This window comes from Sphaeramia orbicularis, chromosome 4 (assembly GCF_902148855.1).
Source record: "Sphaeramia orbicularis chromosome 4, fSphaOr1.1, whole genome shotgun sequence".
NCBI lineage: Eukaryota > Metazoa > Chordata > Actinopteri > Kurtiformes > Apogonidae > Sphaeramia > Sphaeramia orbicularis.
The window spans coordinates 18,014,630-18,035,081 of record NC_043960.1 but is presented as its reverse complement, the minus strand read 5'-3'; the positions used below and the strand labels follow the sequence as shown (position 1 = coordinate 18,035,081).

At 35.5% G+C, this 20,452-nt stretch overlaps 1 protein-coding gene across 2 annotated transcripts in view; it reads right to left on the bottom strand.

Moving 5' to 3' along the window:
• The window catches only part of LOC115418049 (carboxyl-terminal PDZ ligand of neuronal nitric oxide synthase protein-like), a 431,902-nt gene that overhangs the window by 267,157 nt on the left and 144,293 nt on the right, over nucleotides 1-20,452 (bottom strand). For both annotated transcript variants that reach the window (XM_030132357.1, XM_030132358.1), the window contains exon 3: nucleotides 7,807-7,899. In XM_030132357.1, coding sequence (XP_029988217.1) covers nucleotides 7,807-7,899 — 93 coding nt within the window. The remainder of the gene's footprint in view (nucleotides 1-7,806; nucleotides 7,900-20,452) is intronic.

Here is a 20,452-nt window from a genome sequence, read left to right as displayed (position 1 = left end):
GAGAAAAAAGTCAGAATTCAAAGATCAAAGTCAGAATTCTGAGGGAAAAAAGAATTCCGAGAAAAGAGTCAGAATCCCAATATTAAAGTCAGAATTATGAGAAAAGTCAGAATTCCAAGATTAAAGTCAGAATTCTAGGGAACAAAGTCAGTATTCCAAGATTAAAGTCAGAGTTCCACGATTAAAGTCAGAATTCTGAGAAAAGGTAGAATTCCAAGATTAAAGTCAGAATTACAAGATTGAAGTCAGAATTCTGGAAAAGTCAAAATTCCAAGAAATTCTGAGAAGAAATGCAAGAAATTCCAATTCTGAGAAAAAAGTCCAAATTCTGATTTTTTTATTTTTTATTTTTTTCTGACTTTCAGGGAGTGTCCCTATCACTTTATGGCAGGGGTGTTCAATCCTGGTCCTCAAGGGCCAGTATCCTGCATGTTTTGGATGTATCCCTCTTCCAACACACCTGATTCACATGATAAGCCTATCATCCAGCTCTGCAGAAGCCTGATAACGACCGTCTGGTGTACTGGAAGAGGGAAACATCTAAAACATGCAGAATACCGGCCCTCGAGGACCAGGACTGGACACCCCTGCTTTATGGCATGCAGGAGGAGAACAGCAAGCTGATGTAATGATAGATTTAGTGTGGCGTTATATTGGATTCTACAATAAAAAGAGCGCAGATACAGAAATCAAGAGCACAAAATGCCACTCCTCCTGTATGCCAGAAAGCGAAAGTCACACTCTCCCTGAATGGCAGAAAAAAAAGTTCAGATTCTGAGAAAAAAAAAGTCTGAATTCTGACTTTAATCTTGGAATTCTGACTTTGTTCTCAAAATTATACAAAAAATAGATTGGACCTTATTTATTTATTTTTTTCCAGTGGTCCTAATCCTCTTTTGTATAAAAGACACTGATGCTATTATGTGCAATATAATGGAAAATTAATGTTGGAGGGTAGCCATGTCCTAGTAGGTTGGAAAAGCAGCTTGTGGGCAAAGGGTCGTCGGTTTAATTTCCAGCACCGTCAGAGAAATTGCTGGCTGATGTGCCCTTGAGCAAGGCAATTAACCCTCCATTTGCTCACTAGGTGCCTGATCTGACAGCCCACTGCTCCATGTCTGCAGTGTGGGTTGTGTTCCTGCTAGTGCAGCTAGTGATGGTTTAAATACAGAGGCTTAATTTCAGTGTGTTACATGTCCACATGTACGATATACTTACAATTAAAGAGGATTTTTATTCTTCAATAACACACAAATATACAAAATGTAAAGTTAGAAAGCAAGAGAAAAATAATAATTATAAAAATAAAATACATGGGTAAATAAAAAGTGCATCTGGCATCCAGGCGTAGCTTTTAGATATTACATTGGTCAACAACAAATGTATTAAGTTTTTTGAGCTGATTTAGAATAATTTTGGTGTGCTGAATCCAAAAATCACATTAATTTTGCTCAATCAGGTCAACTTTCTGAACTATGCTACATATTGGCATTTTAACATTTTTGCTTACATTTATGGGCATTTTCACATCATATGATACAAAATTCTTTCACATTTCTTGCCATAAACAAGTTCTGAAGATTTTACTTTTGCCAATTTATGATCAATGTTTTTTTTAATATTACAGGTGAATGAAATGGCTTCGACTAGAAGATCTTGCAAAAATAAGCCTGATGTATTCTGCTCCATCTGCGGTGAATACACCATTGTACCTAACAGAAGTCAAGTCACAAGTTTCATAAAGTGTGCTTACCAATCTTATTTTGGTATTAATTATTATATTTTGTGGGAGGATCAAATTTTTCAAAATCAAATTAGCAAAAAAACCTGACCTGATTGAGAAAAACAGATGTCATTTTTGGATTTAGCGGTGCAAAATGGTCCTAATTCAGTTGAAAAAACCTAGACAACTTGCAAAAACATTTTTTTGTAACCCAGTGTTATTTCTATATTTATATCTATCAAACTCTTGGTATTTTTTTTTTTCATTTCCTGTTGTATACATGCTAAAATGCCAAAGTGCTGAAATACAAAACTAAAGACCTGAAACAGACAAGTTAATTTAAACCACATTGTGGAAAATAGGTTTATTGTTTCTAGGTCATAAAACTGCTTTGAGCTGGAAAATTAGAACTTTTGTACCATTAAACGAACATTTCTCTTTGCTATGATGAAAAATTGATATCGAAAATGTATCTGGGGCAACATGGTGGTGCATTGGTCCTGGGTTCAGTTCCAGTTCAGAAAAAGGACGGATGGATGGATAAAACATATCTTTCAGGGTCTGCTATAGAAGTCTGTGTGTTAGAATATATGCTGGAACAGAAGACTCTGGAGGAGCCCTGGTGAAAAAACAGAACTTGTTGGATCTTTTAAAAACCAACACATATAACATATTCTTTTTGTAAGACATCAGACGACTAAAGAATGGGGAAAACACTGACTTAACCTTAAACAGTGTGTTGTAGTTTAAAAGCTTGTTCTATTATCCACTGTATAAAATATTCATCTGGTAAGAGCTATCAGATTAATGCAGTGGAGAAAAAGAAAGAACAGCAGAAACAGAAAGATGCATACAATGGAATAGTCAAGTACATTATCTTATATTTGTACTTATAGTAAGTACAATAATAGTAAAGTGTTTTTATAGTTATTTTATGTTGCACTTGTTTTTATCTTTTGTACTGTGTGTTTGATGTGTTGGGGTGTTCTTAATGTGGTTTTTTAACTTTTTAAACTCTATCTATCTATCTATCTATCTATCTATCTATCTATCTATCTATCTATCTATCTATCTATCTATCTATCTATCTATCTATCTATCTATCTATCTATCTATCTATCTATCTATCTATCTATCTATCTATCTATCTATCTATCTATACATCCATACATACATCCATACATAGATTCATGATCTTTTTTTTTTCACTTTTTATCATAATAATGTGCATTGCGTTATGCCATAAACATCTAAAATTAGGTGAAGAGGAAAAACTTAAGAAATTAAAAGAGAAAACAAAGTTTTATCCAACAAAAGGGAAGCCACTTGGTGTTCTTCAGGCACACTCACACCGAGCCAAAGATTAAGATAAAAATGTACCTGGAGTCAATCTGAGAACACCAGGTTTTTGTTTTTTTTTTTGACTTAAAGTTTTATTTTTCTAAATGTATCACCTCTCTGTATGTAACCTTGGCTTGAGTTAATATTAAAAATAAATAAATAAGTCACATAGCAGAGTTATAATTGCAAGCACTTTCAAGCACCTTAACTAAAATCCAAGCACTTTCCAGACATTTGAAATCCTAGCATTTTCAAGGATTTCAATCACCCGTACAAACCTTCTATATAAAGATAAATGTACCTGTACTTAGGTGCATTCCAGTGCTTATGGAAAACCTCCTAAAATCACAAATCAAAACGTTTTTATATAGGAAAGCCTTTGGTTGATGGATTTGTCCTTCTCATTTATTTCATGAAATTATTCTTATGTTGTTTTATTGCACCCATTTTATGTACAACACTGTGATTTTTATCTATGAAAAGTACTTTACAAATAAACTTTACTTCAGTGGTTCCCAACCTTTTTTGGCTCGTGACCCCATTTTAACATCACAAATTTCTGGCGACCCCAAACATTCAAAACTGAGACTTTTTTTTTCTTTTTTTTTTGGCTAAAATTAATTAGTTTTTGATCATGTAATAGTTTGCTATTAGTGATATTTAGTCTATATAATGTATATTATTCTGGACGGAGGCAGAAAAGCCAGGTGTAGATTACTGCACAAAGTGAGAATTTTATTTTCCTCGGTCAGGATATGTACAGTCAGTCCAGCTTGGATTTACAAGGCTGACATTTAATACTGAACAAACAATAACTCAAACTATGAATTATGAAAGAGCTCCAGCATCTGAAACCGACCACAACAAACATTTGACAGATAAACAGTACCACAGTGCTTCAGCTTCAGCTTCACAGTTTGTCATGTCTTTTATGTATTGGTATTGTCTCTCTCAATTCACCATATATTTTTTTATTAGTAAATTTCTATTTTCATTTTTATCAATTACTAGAAATTCCAGGTGACCCCATTTGAATTCCAGGCGACCCAACCCCAAGGTTAAAAAACACTCCTTTACTTACTTACTATAAATAAATAACTGGCACTAAAAAAAGCACTTTATCTGCAGGGGAGCCATGACCACCGGATAATAAAGTTGCTAATGCTAACTGGGAGGTTCCCTGACAGTTGACCGTGCAGATTATGCTTTAGTGGACACAGAATGACAGTCAACGTTCTCCGGTCTAGATTAATGCATTCAGATGAAAAAGCTGCGGTAAAGACAACTGACAGCCGTAGTACGTGAGCTTCACTTTGTTTCCATCCACTGTTTCTCCCCTCCTGTCAGACCCTGGGATTCCCGGCGGTGGAGTCAACTCCGGTGTGTCTCTGTGGATTAGCGCTGTCAGCCTCACCACACCTGGAAACACACTTCCACTGCCTCCTGCCTCAGCACTGACTCACTCCAATTCGTTTGGTGTTCCGCTGTCAATTTTTTTTTTTTTTTTTAAACTGCTCCTCTTTTCATCCTTTCTCTTCACTTCTCAATATCTGCCAGTCTTGTCCTCTACATTTCCATCCACCCTCAGGCCATTAGTGTTCCCGTCTAATCTCTCTGTTCTTAACTCTATCTCATCTAATGTAGACAAGGATCTATGACATTCTCCTGCTGCATACAAGATAAAGGTAATGGATATGAGTTAGTTTTGAAGTTTAGAAACTGTTCTTTTAGCCCCTGTTCAAGCTTTTTTTCCCCCCTTTTTTGTGTAAATACAAACAGATGTATTACAATTACTAAGGTAATTATAAGGCAGTACTTAGACTATTATATTACAATAAATATTCACATCCATTTTACAAAGAGCAGAAAGTGAAATGGTCGTCACATCCATTTTTTTTTTCAATACATATTGTCATCTGAGCTGACCTAGAAAGTGATGAAGTAAAAATACTGAGGTACTGTTCTTAAGTTGAGTTTTCACTTATTTTTTAAGTTTTTTCTTTCACTCCTTACTAGGGCTGCACAACTGAAAAAAATGTCATAATACTGTCATTTGCTCAGTTTGGTAACTTTATGTCATTCTATTATATGTTTTTACATGCTTTCACACATGGTTCAATGTAGGACTCTCAACAAATACTCTATATTCAATATATAGTTCCAATTATATATTATAAATATTCACATCCATCTGACAAAGAGGAGAAAGTGAAGGGTTTGGGGTGGGGGTGTAATTAGTTTATTATTATTTCTTATACATTTAATTTTATTTAATTTCTTTTTTTTTTTGCCACACTCTAATGAGAGTGCTCTTTCATTTGTTGTATTTGTATGCACGTGTATATGTGTGTGTGTATGTGTGTATATATACAGGGTGGGGAAGCAAAATTTACAATATTTTGAGGCAGGGATTGAAAGACAGTGTATGACCAATTAGTTTATTGAAAGTCATGAGAATTTATTTGCCACAAGAAAATTTACATAATAGAAAATGTTTTTATTCTATATGTCCTCCTTCTTTCTCAATAACTGCCTTCACACGCTTCCTGAAAAAGTGTTCCTCAAATATTCGGGTGACAACTTCTCCCATTCTTCTTTAATAGTATCTTCCAGACTTTCTCGTAATAGTTTTGCTCATAGTCATTCTCTTCTTTCCATTATAAACAGTCTTTATGGACACTCCAACTATTTTTGAAATCTCCTTTGGTGTGACGAGTGCATTCAGCAAATCACACACTCTTTGACGTTTGCTTTCCTGATTACTCATATGGGCAAAAGTTTCTGAAAAGGTATGGATAATAGTGTTTGGTATGATTATGACATCAATATATGTTTGGTTTCAAAACAATTGACGTAGTGCCTGCTGAGAAAAAACAACTAAATGTTCACTGTAAATTTTGCTTCCCCACCCTGTATATAAGTATAAATGTGAATGTGTCTCTATATGCATATATGTTTTACTTGAAAAAAAGAGGGAAAGTAAATTGTAATTCTGGGATTGGAAGTGTTCTATTTTTCTTCAATGAAAAATATCGGAGAAAAAAAAAAGAGCAGGAAGTGAAATGGTCATCACATGCATTTGTTTTAAAAAATGTTTATACATATTGTCATCTGAGCTGATGTAGAAAGTGATGAAATAAAAATACTGCGGTACTGTCCTTAAGTAGAGTTTTCACTTATTTTTCTGGCAAATTTTTACTTTCACTCCTTACTAGGGCTGCACAATTAATAAAATTGTCATAATACTATCGTCATTTGCTCTGTTTGGTAACTTTACATCATTCATTCAATCATATGTTTTTACACACTTTCACACATGGTTCATTTTAGGACTCTCAACAAATACTCTATATTCCATATATAGTTCCAATTATATATCCGCTGCACTGTTGGTGATGCACTACAGACAGGAGTTACATTACTGAGCATAGTTTAAAGTGAACTGTAGGTCAAACTGAAGTGAAGTGAAAGATTAAAAAAACAACCCTTTGCTAATGATGGCAGAAAGTTCACAGCCCAACTTGGGTACAGAGAGAGCGATTTGCACTTCAAGCACCTAAAAAGCCGTGTTTGGAAATATTTTGATCATTAGACGGCAAGATTATGGAGCTATGCAATAAACTGTATGTAATGTACATTCAGACAAACCATTGTTTCTGGTGGACCTAAAACTGCAGACCCACAATAATATCAGACTGTAACTTTATTATTCACTGTGTCTATATTTGGCACCAAAACCCAGACGCGTTTTGGTGCTGACACTAATCTCCTGCAGGTAATACACTGACTTATACATGTGAGAAATGTGGAATAATCAGAAAACAGCTCAGACTGTCTCTTCTATACTGTTTATGTTATCTGTAGGTATTGACATGTTTAACCCTATAACGCCTAACGTATCATATTTAATACATGAGTTTTGAAGCCCTCTACATGATCATTGTGAAATTTTTTGTCTTGAAAAACCTGATGTATACAATTAGATACATGCAATACACGGATAATCCAACGGGGGGAGGAATTCGTTCACCAGAGGCCTTTCCAGTGACGCTACAAGATTGTCAGGAGGCAGAAGTTTGCCAATTTTGAAAAGGAATTGGACATGTTTGTGTTATATTACGTTTATGTTTGTTCAAAAATAATAATATTTAAGCACTGAGACCTGATGTATCAAATATGATACAAATTTGAAACTCATACATGGAAATTGATATTTGAAAAAAAATGTTTGGGTTGTTCAGAAGGACCAATAAGGGCTCCAATTTCAAAAAACTGGAATTTTCTGTCAGTGATTTAATGGTTCAGGCTTTACAGGGTTAAATAAACAATAAATAAATAAATAAATATGCATGTATGTATTACTTCTGTTGTATTGGATTGTTGTCTTGTGGACAAAATGTGCACAAATAAATATTCAAATAGCTGGAAACCCTCTGTTTTCATGTAATCAGTATTTTTGACAAATACAGGTTAAAGGTTAACTGACTGTATAATCCCCATAGGGAAATTCGCTCTCTACGTTTCATCATCCACCAAATACACACACACAGTACCTAGCATTAGCATTTGGAATTAGCATTCACATATATGAGGAGCAGTGAGCTGCCATTGAAGGTGACCAGGGACCAACTCTAGATCTTCATCAGCATCGTGGTCGAGGGCACCGACAGAAAAATTCTACTTAAAAAAATGTCCACCCACATTAAAATGCACACATTGAGAAGAAATAACATAGTACTCACTTTTTTCTTTTTCCTCAGAGTAACCTTGACTCCGTCTACAGAAACCACAATGTGGACTTTCTTCTTCTTGATGTTTTTCACCTTGAACTCATACTGCAGAGAGAAGACAGACAGACAAACAGACAGCGTATTAATATTTGAATGGGATTAAGGCAAGCAGAGTTATTGTAACATCCCCTCAAATATTTGTCGGGACATGAAGAGGGTCAGTCAGTCTGACGAGTCATGTCCAGAGGCAGGAAGGAGATTATGTACAGCCATGTTTAATGAAGACTTTACCATTCATCCCAACATGAAGTTAAAGCCATGACAGTTTACAGCTTAAAGGGATATTCATAAACTCAGACGATTCCAATGAAAAGCTACAGAAGTCAGACGTGAATGTAATGGAGTCAGAAAGCAAGAAGTCGTAGCCTGATTAATAATATATAAGAAGTGATTGATTATTAGCCTTTTCTGAAGAAAAAAAAACAACCCTGAAAATCTCTACTGCAGTGCAATGGATATCCTCCTGAGACCCAGGAAAGTGAACGTTTTGGCTTTTTTACATTAAATAATTGTCTTGATTGGAAAAAGCTTAATGCAGCAGTTTGTCAGAAAAAAATTTTATTTTTATTTTATTGTTTTATGGAATGTCCTTTGCAGTGGACAGGATTTTTTTTTTCTAAGTAAAGCTGTGAAACTCTTGTCCCCTACAGAGGACAAAAATGCATTGCTGGGTCTTAGGAGGATATAATGCATTTGTCTAAATGGAGGTAAAGTAAATATATTTACAATTTTTACTGACGGATGAAAAAAGAAAAAGGAGGTACAACTTACAAAGTGATTAATCAGTTTAATCATCAAAATAAGTAACAAACTCATTAATGATGCCGTCATACTTTGTTATATTTCTGATTTTAAAAGAAGCTTTTTGTTTAAGCTCTCCTGTTTGTATTTTCATCTGTATGTCAATCAAAGTTCATTTTTCTACGACATCATGAAATACTAAAAACACTAAAGTCTCTATTCAATTCCCTTTCACCTCCTTGGCTGCTCAATGCTAAATGTAGACACAGAAATTTATCTTGGTGAAGAATACCTCAGTTGGAGTACTGAGAATCGAGAACCAAGGCTATGACCAAGGATGCACAGGTTTATCTTCAGTCACAGCTTTGAGAAAGTCTTGCAGAAGTCTGTTTAGAGATCAGACCTACAGTATGTTTGGATTGTACAAACCACAGCAGGGGCAGGAGAAAAATGAGAGTGTTCTTCAGTGTTCAGTTGTATTTTTTATTTATAATAATCAAACCTATAACCAAAGATGACATCCAAACATCACCTACTGAGATATTATACCACATTGTATATTGAATTAAAAGTTAATCACAAATTGACATAAAGACCCATCTGTCAGATCATAAAATACAGTGTTCCATTACTATGGAAATAACAGTGTTGTTCCACGCGTCAGATTTAACTGACATCTACTTAAAATGACAGCTCAGATTCGAGGATGTATGATACATCCTCAAATCTGTATCATGTATCATGTTGTTACACAGAATTGACTTTATTGTCCTTACACTAGTGGTTCCCATCCTTTTTTGGCTTGTGAACCCATTTTAACAACACAAATTTCTGGCGACCCCAGACATGCAAAACTGAGCCTTTTTTTTTTTGGCTAAAATTAATTAGTTTCATTCATTCATTCATTTTCTGAACTCGCTTTATCCTCACTAGGGTCACGGGGGTCGCTTGGAGCCTATCTCAGCTACTTACGGGTGAAGGCGGGGTACACCCTGGACATCTCGCCAGTTCATCGCAGGGCCGACACATAGAGACAAACAATCACTCACACATTCACACCTATGAGCAATTTAGATTAACCAATTAACCTATCAGTGCATGTCTTTGGATGGTGGGAGGAAGCCGGTGTGCAAACTCCACACAGAAAGGTCCCATCCCTGCTGACTGGAGTTGGAATCGAACCCAGGACCTTCTTGCTGTGAGGCACGAGTGCTAACCACTGCACCACTAATTTGTTTTTGATCATGTAATAGTTTGCTATACTATGTTGCAACTAAACATTAATTTTAGACATCATTTAGTCTATATAATGTATATTATTATGGACAGAGGCAGAAAAGCCAGGTGTAGATTACTGCACAAAGTGAGAATTTTATTTTCCTTAGTCAGGATATGTACAGTCAGTCCAGCTTGGATTGACAAGGCTGACAATTAATACTGAACAAACATTAACTCAAACTATGAATTATGAAAGAGCTGCAGCATCTGAAACCGACCACAATGAACTTTTGAAAGATAAACAGTACCACAATGCTTCAGTTTCAGCTTCACAGTTTGTCATGTCTTTAATGTATTGTGATTGTCTGTCAACTCACCATATGTTTATTAGTAAGATTTTACTTTTATTTTAGTCAATTACTAGAACTTTCAGGTGACTCCATTTGGATTCCAGGAGACCCCAAGGTTGAAAAACACTGAGCACGCTAATTTTGTTGCTCATAACTGTGTAAGATATGATATGATATGAGGACAATATGAGGACAAGATGGAAAAAAATGCTCGATGCATGGTTGCCTTGGGTCCTCGCTTTGATCACTGAGGAGTCAAGGCAAAGACCCGAGGAGCTATAACTTGAGAATTGGGAAAAGAGGTTTGTCATGTTGTATGGGACATCTGTGTCTTCTGGGGGTTTTGTTTGTGCCCTGTCACACTGTCAAAACTGATCATGTGGATGGACACCAAAATTGCTGATTTATTGTTTTTTTCTGATCCAGCAATTTTAGCTGTTTTATATTCCTCTGGGTGTTTTCAGTTTGAGTTTGTGTAGCCTTAAAGCAAAAAATGTGCTACGTTATTTGTCAAGGACGATAATCATTGGTTGTTATTCTGCACATTTAATTACAATGTAAGCCAGTTATTAGCTCTAACCTACATTTATAGTTTGTATTTTTACTCTTCCCTTACTTTAATTACATTAAATCCCTTAGTGAGAGGCACTTAAGCTACATCAAGTAAAGCTTCTTTGTGGAAAGCAGTAAAAAAAAAATAAATAAATAAATCTGAGTGGAAAGGTCAGGTCCTGTTGTGAATGTAGGGCAGGGCCATCAACTGAACCATGGAAAAAAACATTTCAAAGTGCTGAGGTAAACCCATTTTACCTCATCTCTTTACAGTCATAGTAATAAAGCAGCCATCTCCATCCACTCCAATTCAACGTGTCACACTAATGATGAACACATTTGTCACAGAAAATGACAAACAGTGCTGGTCGTCGGCAGACCTCTGTCAAAGTCAATTTACACACTGTAGATCAGGCGGAGGTGGCCTCCATCACCTCCACTGCTTCTAATGGAGGTGTGAGAACTGTCAAACAACAGCACGGCAGCAGGAAACCAGAGTCAATACAGAAACACACAGGGAAGTGTTTGCAGATCAAACACAGGTGAGGTGTTCAAAAAAATATATTGAGCTGCGCTTATGTTCTCATGCAATAACACCAACATCTCATCCCGGCAAAGGTCAGTTCATAACCAGAGAAGGGTAAATATCACGACAGAGCAGAATTCAAATGAATAAACAGTTCAAATAAGCACATGGAAATACCTGTTTCTTACTAAAAATTCAGTGTGTGGTATTTAGTGACATCTAATGGTGAATATCCTGCCCTAAAGTCCTGTATGGTGGATCCAAAAAGTGTTGTCAGTTCTGGGATTTTTAGTCAAGGGGATATGAACCGTGGTCAAACTCAGATGTAATATGTAACAGTAGATGTAGAAGAAAATATCCACTCAGAGCTACTGTGTAAAGGCAACACACTTCCTCTGCAGATGCCAACAGCTCTAAGGCAAGAAAAACACAACTCTCATATTAATGTAATAATACAGTAATAAAAGTAGAGGTCGACCAATATGGGTTTTTCTAAGATCCATGCCAGTTTTTTAAAATTTGATCAGCCAATGGCCGATATTGACAGCTGATTTTTGAGGCTGATATTTAAGGCCGTTTTTTTTTTTTTTTTTTTTTTTTTTTTAAAGCACATTGACCGTAAAATTGGTTTTCCCCTGTAAGTCGCTTTGGAAAAAAGCGTCTGCCAAATGCGTAAACATAAACACATAAACATAAAATACAATTGAAACAACCAGATTTTTATGCAGCAATATAAATGACATTAATAATACACATGCACATAGTACTCTTTACATTTATTGAACTTCAAGTGCTGCCCACATAGGTGCCTGTTCAAATATCTTACAACATTTTTACTACTGATCAAAATATCGGCTTTCAAAAAAAAAAAAATTAAGATCAATGGTCGATATTGAAAAAAATTAATATATCAGCCCAATATGTTGCGGGCCGATACAGTGGTCTACCTCTAAATGAAAGCATAACTATTAACATAGATCCTTATCCTCTACATTTGATGTTAAAGCAAGTAACAAGATGTTAAAGATAAATGTATAAAATATGAGAAATTAAAACAACTATTCAAAACAAAATGCAAACACCATCAAAAATATCAAATCTGACACTGAATCATAACAGCAAACAAAATCGAATACAAACTTAACTCAGAAATAGGAACTTCAATTCAGCAAAACCAGATTCATAGTAAATACATACATATATACATATATATTCATTATAATAAAGTATGTAAAGAAGTAAACAAACTATCCTCTGTCTGTAGCTTGTGGAAAAATTGAACACAAAAATACACGGTAATGTGTGATTTCTGACAAAAATAAAACAATATTGCGTCATATTGTTCAGCCAAAGTTCACATGCAGAAAAAAGACATTGCATATCAGCCTGAATCCCCCTCCCTCCATCCTCTGGTATTGTGTTAAAGTGGGCTGTAATTGACTTGTGTGGAACCACCTGTCACTGAGGCTTCAGATCCATTTGCTCAAAGTAGCGTCAGTATGTCTGTTTCTGTCTGTGGACATTTCACTGCATTGGCTGTTTGCTGTATGTTTGTGGCTGATACAATAATCCTCTGTTGCATTAATTATTACTTGAAGTCCCCATGAACTCAATTTCAGAGTGTATGATACATGCATGTATTGGGGGTCATTAAACACCAGTGTTTATTTTGTAGGTATTTATTATTCTATTTTGGAGTTTCTCATTTCTGGAAATGATTTAAAAATGTTGAAACGTTATTGCATACTTGAATTTCTATGTCCCCGGAACTATCAGTAGGATTTCTGAACAAGTGCCCAAGTCACAAAGAGTTCCACACTGAGGTGGGGCAGATTCACGCTGTTTGCTCAGATTTAATTCTGCTTTCAGATACTGATGCTCACGGGAAATCTGCTCAGTGCAGGGAAGTGAGAAATCGAAACTTAAGAAAGCAGGAAAAGAGCAACGGTACTGTGAGAGCACCAAACACTAACAATTGTTTGGCCTGTGCCACCAAAGGTTTGCTGTTTTCACAGTCCTTCAAACTCTCTCTCACTGACCTTGTGCTCCCGATTGAAGCGGCATAAATTCAAAGTTTCTGGCACATCTGCAATGTCATTCCCTGCTGGTGTAAACAAAAATCTTATTGGGTTTATCACGTGCTGCGTCTGCAGTGAGTCACCCCTAAATCCGATCTGAATGTAGATACTTTGCTGAACTTTATCTGTCATGTTTCCCCAGGTACTTGCGGCATTTTCCATCAATCAATCCGCTGTCAGCCTCATCTTTGTCAGCAGATTTGACTTTCTCTGATGCTAGTCTGGAATAACTTGATATTGACCATGTCTTTTCTCATTTAGTTGCCCTTTCCTTTAAAAAAAAAAAAAAAAAAGACAAAACACTTTAGGCTACATGAAAGTAGTCAAGCATCACACCACTTTTAGTTGTAAAACAGCGTCAGGAAGCTGAGAACAAGTTCAAGAAAAAAAAGGACTTATGTCGAAATGTGCTGAAATGCTGCCAACAATGGGCCCTAGTGTATTGAAACACCTCAAGCTGTCACCTGTCTCACAAAAATCTTACCAGGGGTCAAAATAGTAGTCTATGGATAAGGAGCAGAAGTACAGATAAAATAAAAGAGGTCATCTCAACGTTGAAATCCACCCTTTATTCCCATAGAACTCCATTCGAGCCCTCCCCCTTGAGGTCCACATCATAACACATCTACACCCCAATGCTAAAGTCTCCTCCTTTAGTCACAGAACCTTTGATTAACCCTTTCATGCATAGTGGTCACTACAGTGGACAGTTATTGTACAGCTGTTCTCTTCTATATTCATGGGTTTTGTTGTTTTATTTGCATATCAACCAACACAGTGGACGCTTTCCCGTTCTTGATAAACCTGATCTGCATTAGGGTCAAAACACAGTATTTGAAATCTCTCTGACGAGACATTTTAGAGACAATTTGACAGATTAGTGTTGCTAAATGACCCACACTTTTACTTTTAAATTAATTTTTGCTTTAGTTGGACCATAAGGGATTATCCAAAACAAGGAGCTACTTTATATTGAATTTAATGTTGGAGTGGCAATCAATTAAAGTTTGACAGGACATTACTGTGTTTTGACCCAGTAACATGTTTGAGTGTAAATCACTTATTACTAATTGTTATTAGACTGTAATTAACAGTTTTCTCACACAAAGAAGTTTTTTTTTGGCATATTATCTCCATGAACTGAGTAATAACTAGTATCAGAGTATGTTAAAATGTGAGAAAACATCAGATTAGCTGCAAGAAAAATGTTTTTATTTCATAGTTTTCACACAGTATATCACTTTCTGATGATGAGTTTTAAATGCATGTTTCTTTGCTTCAAAACTTAAACACACCTTGTCCAAATGAGTGGACATTTTTGTAACTCCATGAAAAATAGGTTAATTAAAAAATTTCAATCGCACTGTTTTTTTCATGCCTAAAGACGAAAAAAAAATACTCGGGGGAAACAAGTCTTGACTAAGGTTCTCATAATTCATGCATGAAAGGGTTAAACGAATATCAACCAACAAGTTGATAAGTTGTGATTTAATAAAAGATATGGAATGAGAACAAGTTGATTGTGAGTGCACTTAGAATTGTACACAAATTCATGAGTTAAAAAAAATAAACAAGTGGTGCCAGGCACAACAAACGCCACCCCTCCCACATATCGTAGCTTATTTTGGCATCGATCCAGTTGATGTCATCATGTCTATTTGTGTGCTGATGTCAGCACATCAATTGCCTTTATATAGTATGTGCCAAGTTTGAAGTAAATTGAAACAAAATTGATGTTTTTATAGACGTGAAATTTCAGCCATTATCAGATAAGATAAAAAAAAAAAATCATAAAAAATGTGAACTTTGACCTATCTTTCCCAAAATGTAACCATGTCTATTCTGGGTCACTGGCAATCTATAAATTGAATTTGGTATGAATTCAACCAATAGTTTTACTGCTACAGATATTTGAAATTTCACCCATTATAAGTAAAAGGGAAAATGAAAAGATTTTTAAAAATTCATAAAAAAAAATTTAAACTTTGACCTACTGTTCCCAAAATGTAATGACATCTATTCTGGGTCACTGGCAATAAATAAATCAAATTTGGTATGAATTCAACCAATAGTTTTGTTGCTAGAGTGTTAACAAACAAACAAAATTAACCAAAAACAATACCCCTTGCCTCCACTTTGGGGGCCAGGGAAAAAAAAAAAAAAAAAAAAAAAAAAGGAAAGTTCTATTAAAAATGACCTTTGACTGTCAAATTCTAATTAGTAGTAGGCTTTAGCAATATGTGAGAATTTTCAGTAAGTCCAAAAATATGGGATAAAACCACTAATATGTAAATTACAAATGATTTTCAGGTAAATACTACAGTGTGCAAGTTCTGGGGACTTTGCCAGCATAAATATCCCATAATTCAATGCAAGAACAGAGCCCAGTATCTGGCCATCAGTAGTACCACACACATGCCAGTACAAACCAGTATAATCTGTAGTATTACACATATACTGGTAGAGGTAAGGGTGGGCTGGTTCATCAGGGAAGATACCTTATCTTGTTTATTTACACAAAAATATGCTGATGGTTACATTTTTGTCTATATAGTGCATAGTATAGTATTTCAGTATTTCAGTGTTTCAGGTGGACGTCAAGCAATCTACGTGACAAATATGAAAAAAATGTATATTGAGAAACTAAACTGAATACAAATGCTGAATGTAAGCTTGTACAAGCAAACAAAATGGGCTGGTACATATTTATACAGTATTATTGTAAATATTGACCAATCTTGCTGTCATTTTCTGAAGTATATGAATATTATTGACTCTCAATTTTACATTTTGAGGGTTTTTTTATGTCTGTAATGTACAGCTGACTGTGTTGCATATGTAAAACGTAAGAGTGCCCGATATACCGTCTGGTTGACCTCCATGGAGACGATTATTGCAGCAGATTAACAGATTTCACACAGGGCATGATGGGCTGGATGTATGCGGCATAAAATGACAGAGAGCACTTTTCTCTTCTAAGCTTGTCTATTCCTGTCTGATATGGCCTCACCATCAAATATACATCCACCAGCACTCAACCCACATTCCAGGAGTTTCAGCGTCAATGACAACATACAGCTGCAATCTGATTTACTATACCGCCACCGCATCTATTTCTATAATATGAGAAAGCATTTGCACATAATTAAAACACTTGTAACACAGAAAGTGCTGCACTTGAGGAATTGCATAAGCATTCATTTTACATCTCTAGCAATTTATTCAGGCTGACTTTTCCCTAAGTGCAGCACCTCGACACCACATGAGATGGTGAGGCTGTTTTAATGAGCACAGATAACAGCTCACAACACAGTTTAGGTCATTTAGGCTAATCCCAAAGGCCTCCAATAGCGAAGCCCATGAATTTGCATCTATTAAATTCCTCATTTCCAATGCGGTCTGAATAACTCTGGACACACACACACACAAAAAAAAAAAAACCTAATAAAAAAAAAAAAAAATTAAGAAGCAATTCAAATGCAAATCCATACTGATTCCCAACCATTAGCTACATATTAGTTTTTGTCTTTCATCTGAAAATGTTGGGAATTAATGCTTAATATGAGCTCATCTCCATATATTTACACATCATAAACCTCCTAAACCGGGGTTTGGCATGTAAGATTTATGAACACAAACTTCAAGTGTGTTGGGAAAGTTTTCCAAAGCTCTGCAAAGGTAAATAGAAGTTAAGTCCTAAATGTGTCTGTCATATTTTCAGCTGTTTATAATCAAACAAAATCAACTGCTTTTGAGGTTGAAACTTTCAACATTACATGCAAAGGTATATCTTTTTTTCTTGTCACACATATTTCCCCTCTTGAAATGTTACCATTTTATCTGTGTCCTCAAAATGCCAAACATCTGAGTTTGTCATCTTTAATGTGGAGATATTAAGGTTTATAAGCCTGAGTTTATTGAGTTTCATGATCTGGGAACAGCGTGTGGACGTTTTTGTGATTATGAAATCAAGTTCAGGTCATAGGTTCACAACAAAACTATCATAGAATTTTGAGACACCATTTCTTTATTGCATGGTTTAGACAAATGTTACAATTACATCAATGTATTTGCAGACTTGCTTGCTAAAATTGCCAGTCTCTTCAAATGGGCGATGTCTGCTCTCCAAGCTTGTACTTTCAATAAACATCTCCTAAATAAGTTTTACTGTGTTCCTCACAGGAACTTCTCTGTTAGAAACAAAACCGTCTCACTACAGTGGTGTGAAATGGCCCATCTCAGTGTGCTTATATAAGCAGTACCTCACCTACTGCCATCAAATGCAGTGTTATATAGAGATCAACTGATAAGGGTTTTTCTAAGGTTGATACCGATTTTTAAAATTGGGTCAGCCGATGACCAATATCTGCAGCCAGTATTTTAGGCCGATATTTAAGGCTGAATTTTCTTTTTATTTATTTATTTATTTATTTTAAATCATATTGACCATAAAATACAATTGAAACAGTCAGATAACTAGAAGCACTCGGAGAGCGCATACCTCTGCCAAGGCTGATCAGTGGCTCCCCCCCGTGCCCCCCCCCCCCCCCCCCCCCCCCCGATCACCACCAAAATGTAATCATTTCTTCCTTATCCCATTTCCAACAAACCCTGAAAATTTCATCCAAATCTGTCCATAACTTTTTGAGTTATGTTGCACACTAACGATCAGTGGCCCCCCCCGTGGGCCCCCCCACCCCCGATCACCACCAAAATTTAATCATTTCTTCCTTATCCCATTTCCAACAAACCCTGAAAATTTCATCCAAATCTGTCCATAACTTTTTGAGTTATGTTGCACACTAACGGACAGACAAACAAACAGACAGACAAACAAACAAACAAACCCTGGCAAAAACATAACCTCCTTGGCGGAGGTAATTAAGATTTGTATGCAGCAATACAAATGAAATTATTAATACACATTCGCATAGTACTCTTTAAATATTTATTGAACTTCAAGGTGTGCCCACATAGGTGTCAGATCAAATATCTTATAACATTTTTACTACTGATCAAATATTGGCTTTCAAAAAAAAATTAAGGCCGATATTGAAAAAAATCAATAAATTGGTCTACCTCTAGTGTTATCATTAGCCGTTTCCCTGCTGAAATCCTGTCATTATAGTTGTGTTTTCTGTGCTTACCTCTGATATTAACTCCACCTAACAACATACAGCCACGGAAAAAACTATTAGACCATCAAAAGTCATCAAAAACAATGGTTTTGCAATCAAGTACTAACTCCTGTGTGTATCATGTGACTAAAACAGACAGAAAAGAAAACATGCAATGCCTAAAAGCACTGTTTTTGTCAGTACAATGCCATAGCTATTGATGTAAGAACTGAAGTGATTTTGGTTATTATCAAGAAAACCATGGAAAATGGACAGATATCAGCTCTGAAATTAAACTCTTATGACCTATTTTTGTTATCATTATATTTGTCCAAACAAATGTACCTTTTGTTGTACCAGGCATTAAAATGAACAAGAAATTGAAGAAAACAAGGGTGGTCTAATAATTTTTTCCGCGACTATAAATGCTCCACAAACAGATTAGAGCACAGGTGTCAAACAAGCGGCCCGGGGGCCAAAACTGGCCCGCCAAAGGGTCCAATCCGGCCTGTGGGATGAATGTGTGAAATGCAAAAATTATACTGAATATATTAGCAATCACGGATGTAAAAATCATTTTAGGTCAATTCAACCTAAAGTGGGTCAGACCAGTAAAATACTATCATAATAACTTATAAATAATGAAAAACACAAATTTTCCTCTTTGTTTTAGTGCAAAAAAAGTCAAATACACAAAAATGTTTACATTTAGACTAGCCCTTTTACAAAAAATGTCAACAACCAAAATAAATATGAACAACCTGAAATGTCTTAAGAGAAATATGTGGAATTTTAATAACATTCTGCCTGTTATTAAATGTTTGGTGCATGTGTAGATCCACTCTAATCTGTAAGTTATAATGTACATGTGTAAATGATAAACAGAGGCATAATATTGTTAAAATTCTACTTATTTTTCTTTAGAATTTTCAGATTGTTCATATTTGTTCATGTTATGTTCGAGTACAATTCGTAGATGTAAACATTTTCATTACGGAATTTTGACTTTTTTTTTTTTTTACTCAAAAACACGGAATACTTTGGAGTTTACATTATTTCTAAGTTTTTATCCTGTTATTTATATTATTTTACTGGTCCGGCCCACTTTAGATCATATTAGGCTGTATGTGGCCCCTGAACTAAAATGAGTTTGATACCCCTGGATTAGAGAAATGGCTGACCCTTTTGTCTTCAATGTATTCTATGTTTTTGCAGTTTGATCAATACTGGAAGGGCAACTAAAGGAAGCAACTCACTACCACTGACCTCTATGAACATATCATTTCAACATTATTATTGCACTGTGCACATGTGCAATAGTCATATTGCAGGATGTGTGATATCATGTTACCAAGATGGACTGAAGCACATCATCTTTCATCTGAATTAGAGATGGCTCAATTCCCGGTTTGCCCAGTGAATCCAGTGTAGAGGCTCCAGATTGATATGGGGATATAAAAGGGGACATGAGTAAAACTGTACCAACAAAGAACAGTGATCGAGGTGATGCAGTAGATAGGAAAAAAAGCTTTATAAAACCTAACGATGCTGCTTTAAAGATTAAACAATGATTTTCAATAAATATTTTCTTTATTTTTCTTTATTATTTCATTAGTCAGACATAGCAAGCCCTACTACAGTACACCCTTAATCATGGGCTTTGGTAGTCTCATTTCCTCTCCTCTGCTTTGTAGAAGTATCACATCTAGTGGTAAAATGGGATATACTAGTTCCATCCAATGTTTGGCTTCATGTAAAAAGTAATATTTTTTTTATACACAGGTTCAACCCTAGCTGAGCACTAGAAATGAGAACTGGGTGACTTTTCTTTCCATGTCAAACTGATAAACCATTGAAAATCTGTCTGATAAAACATGAGTTATGGAATCTGAAATAACCCTGGCAACATGAACCACCAAGACCAACCACGATAATTCTAGATCAAGTCAAAGAACCAAAGCAGGAGCCATCTCTGCCAGTTATCTACCTCAACCTGACAACTTACATAACGGAAAA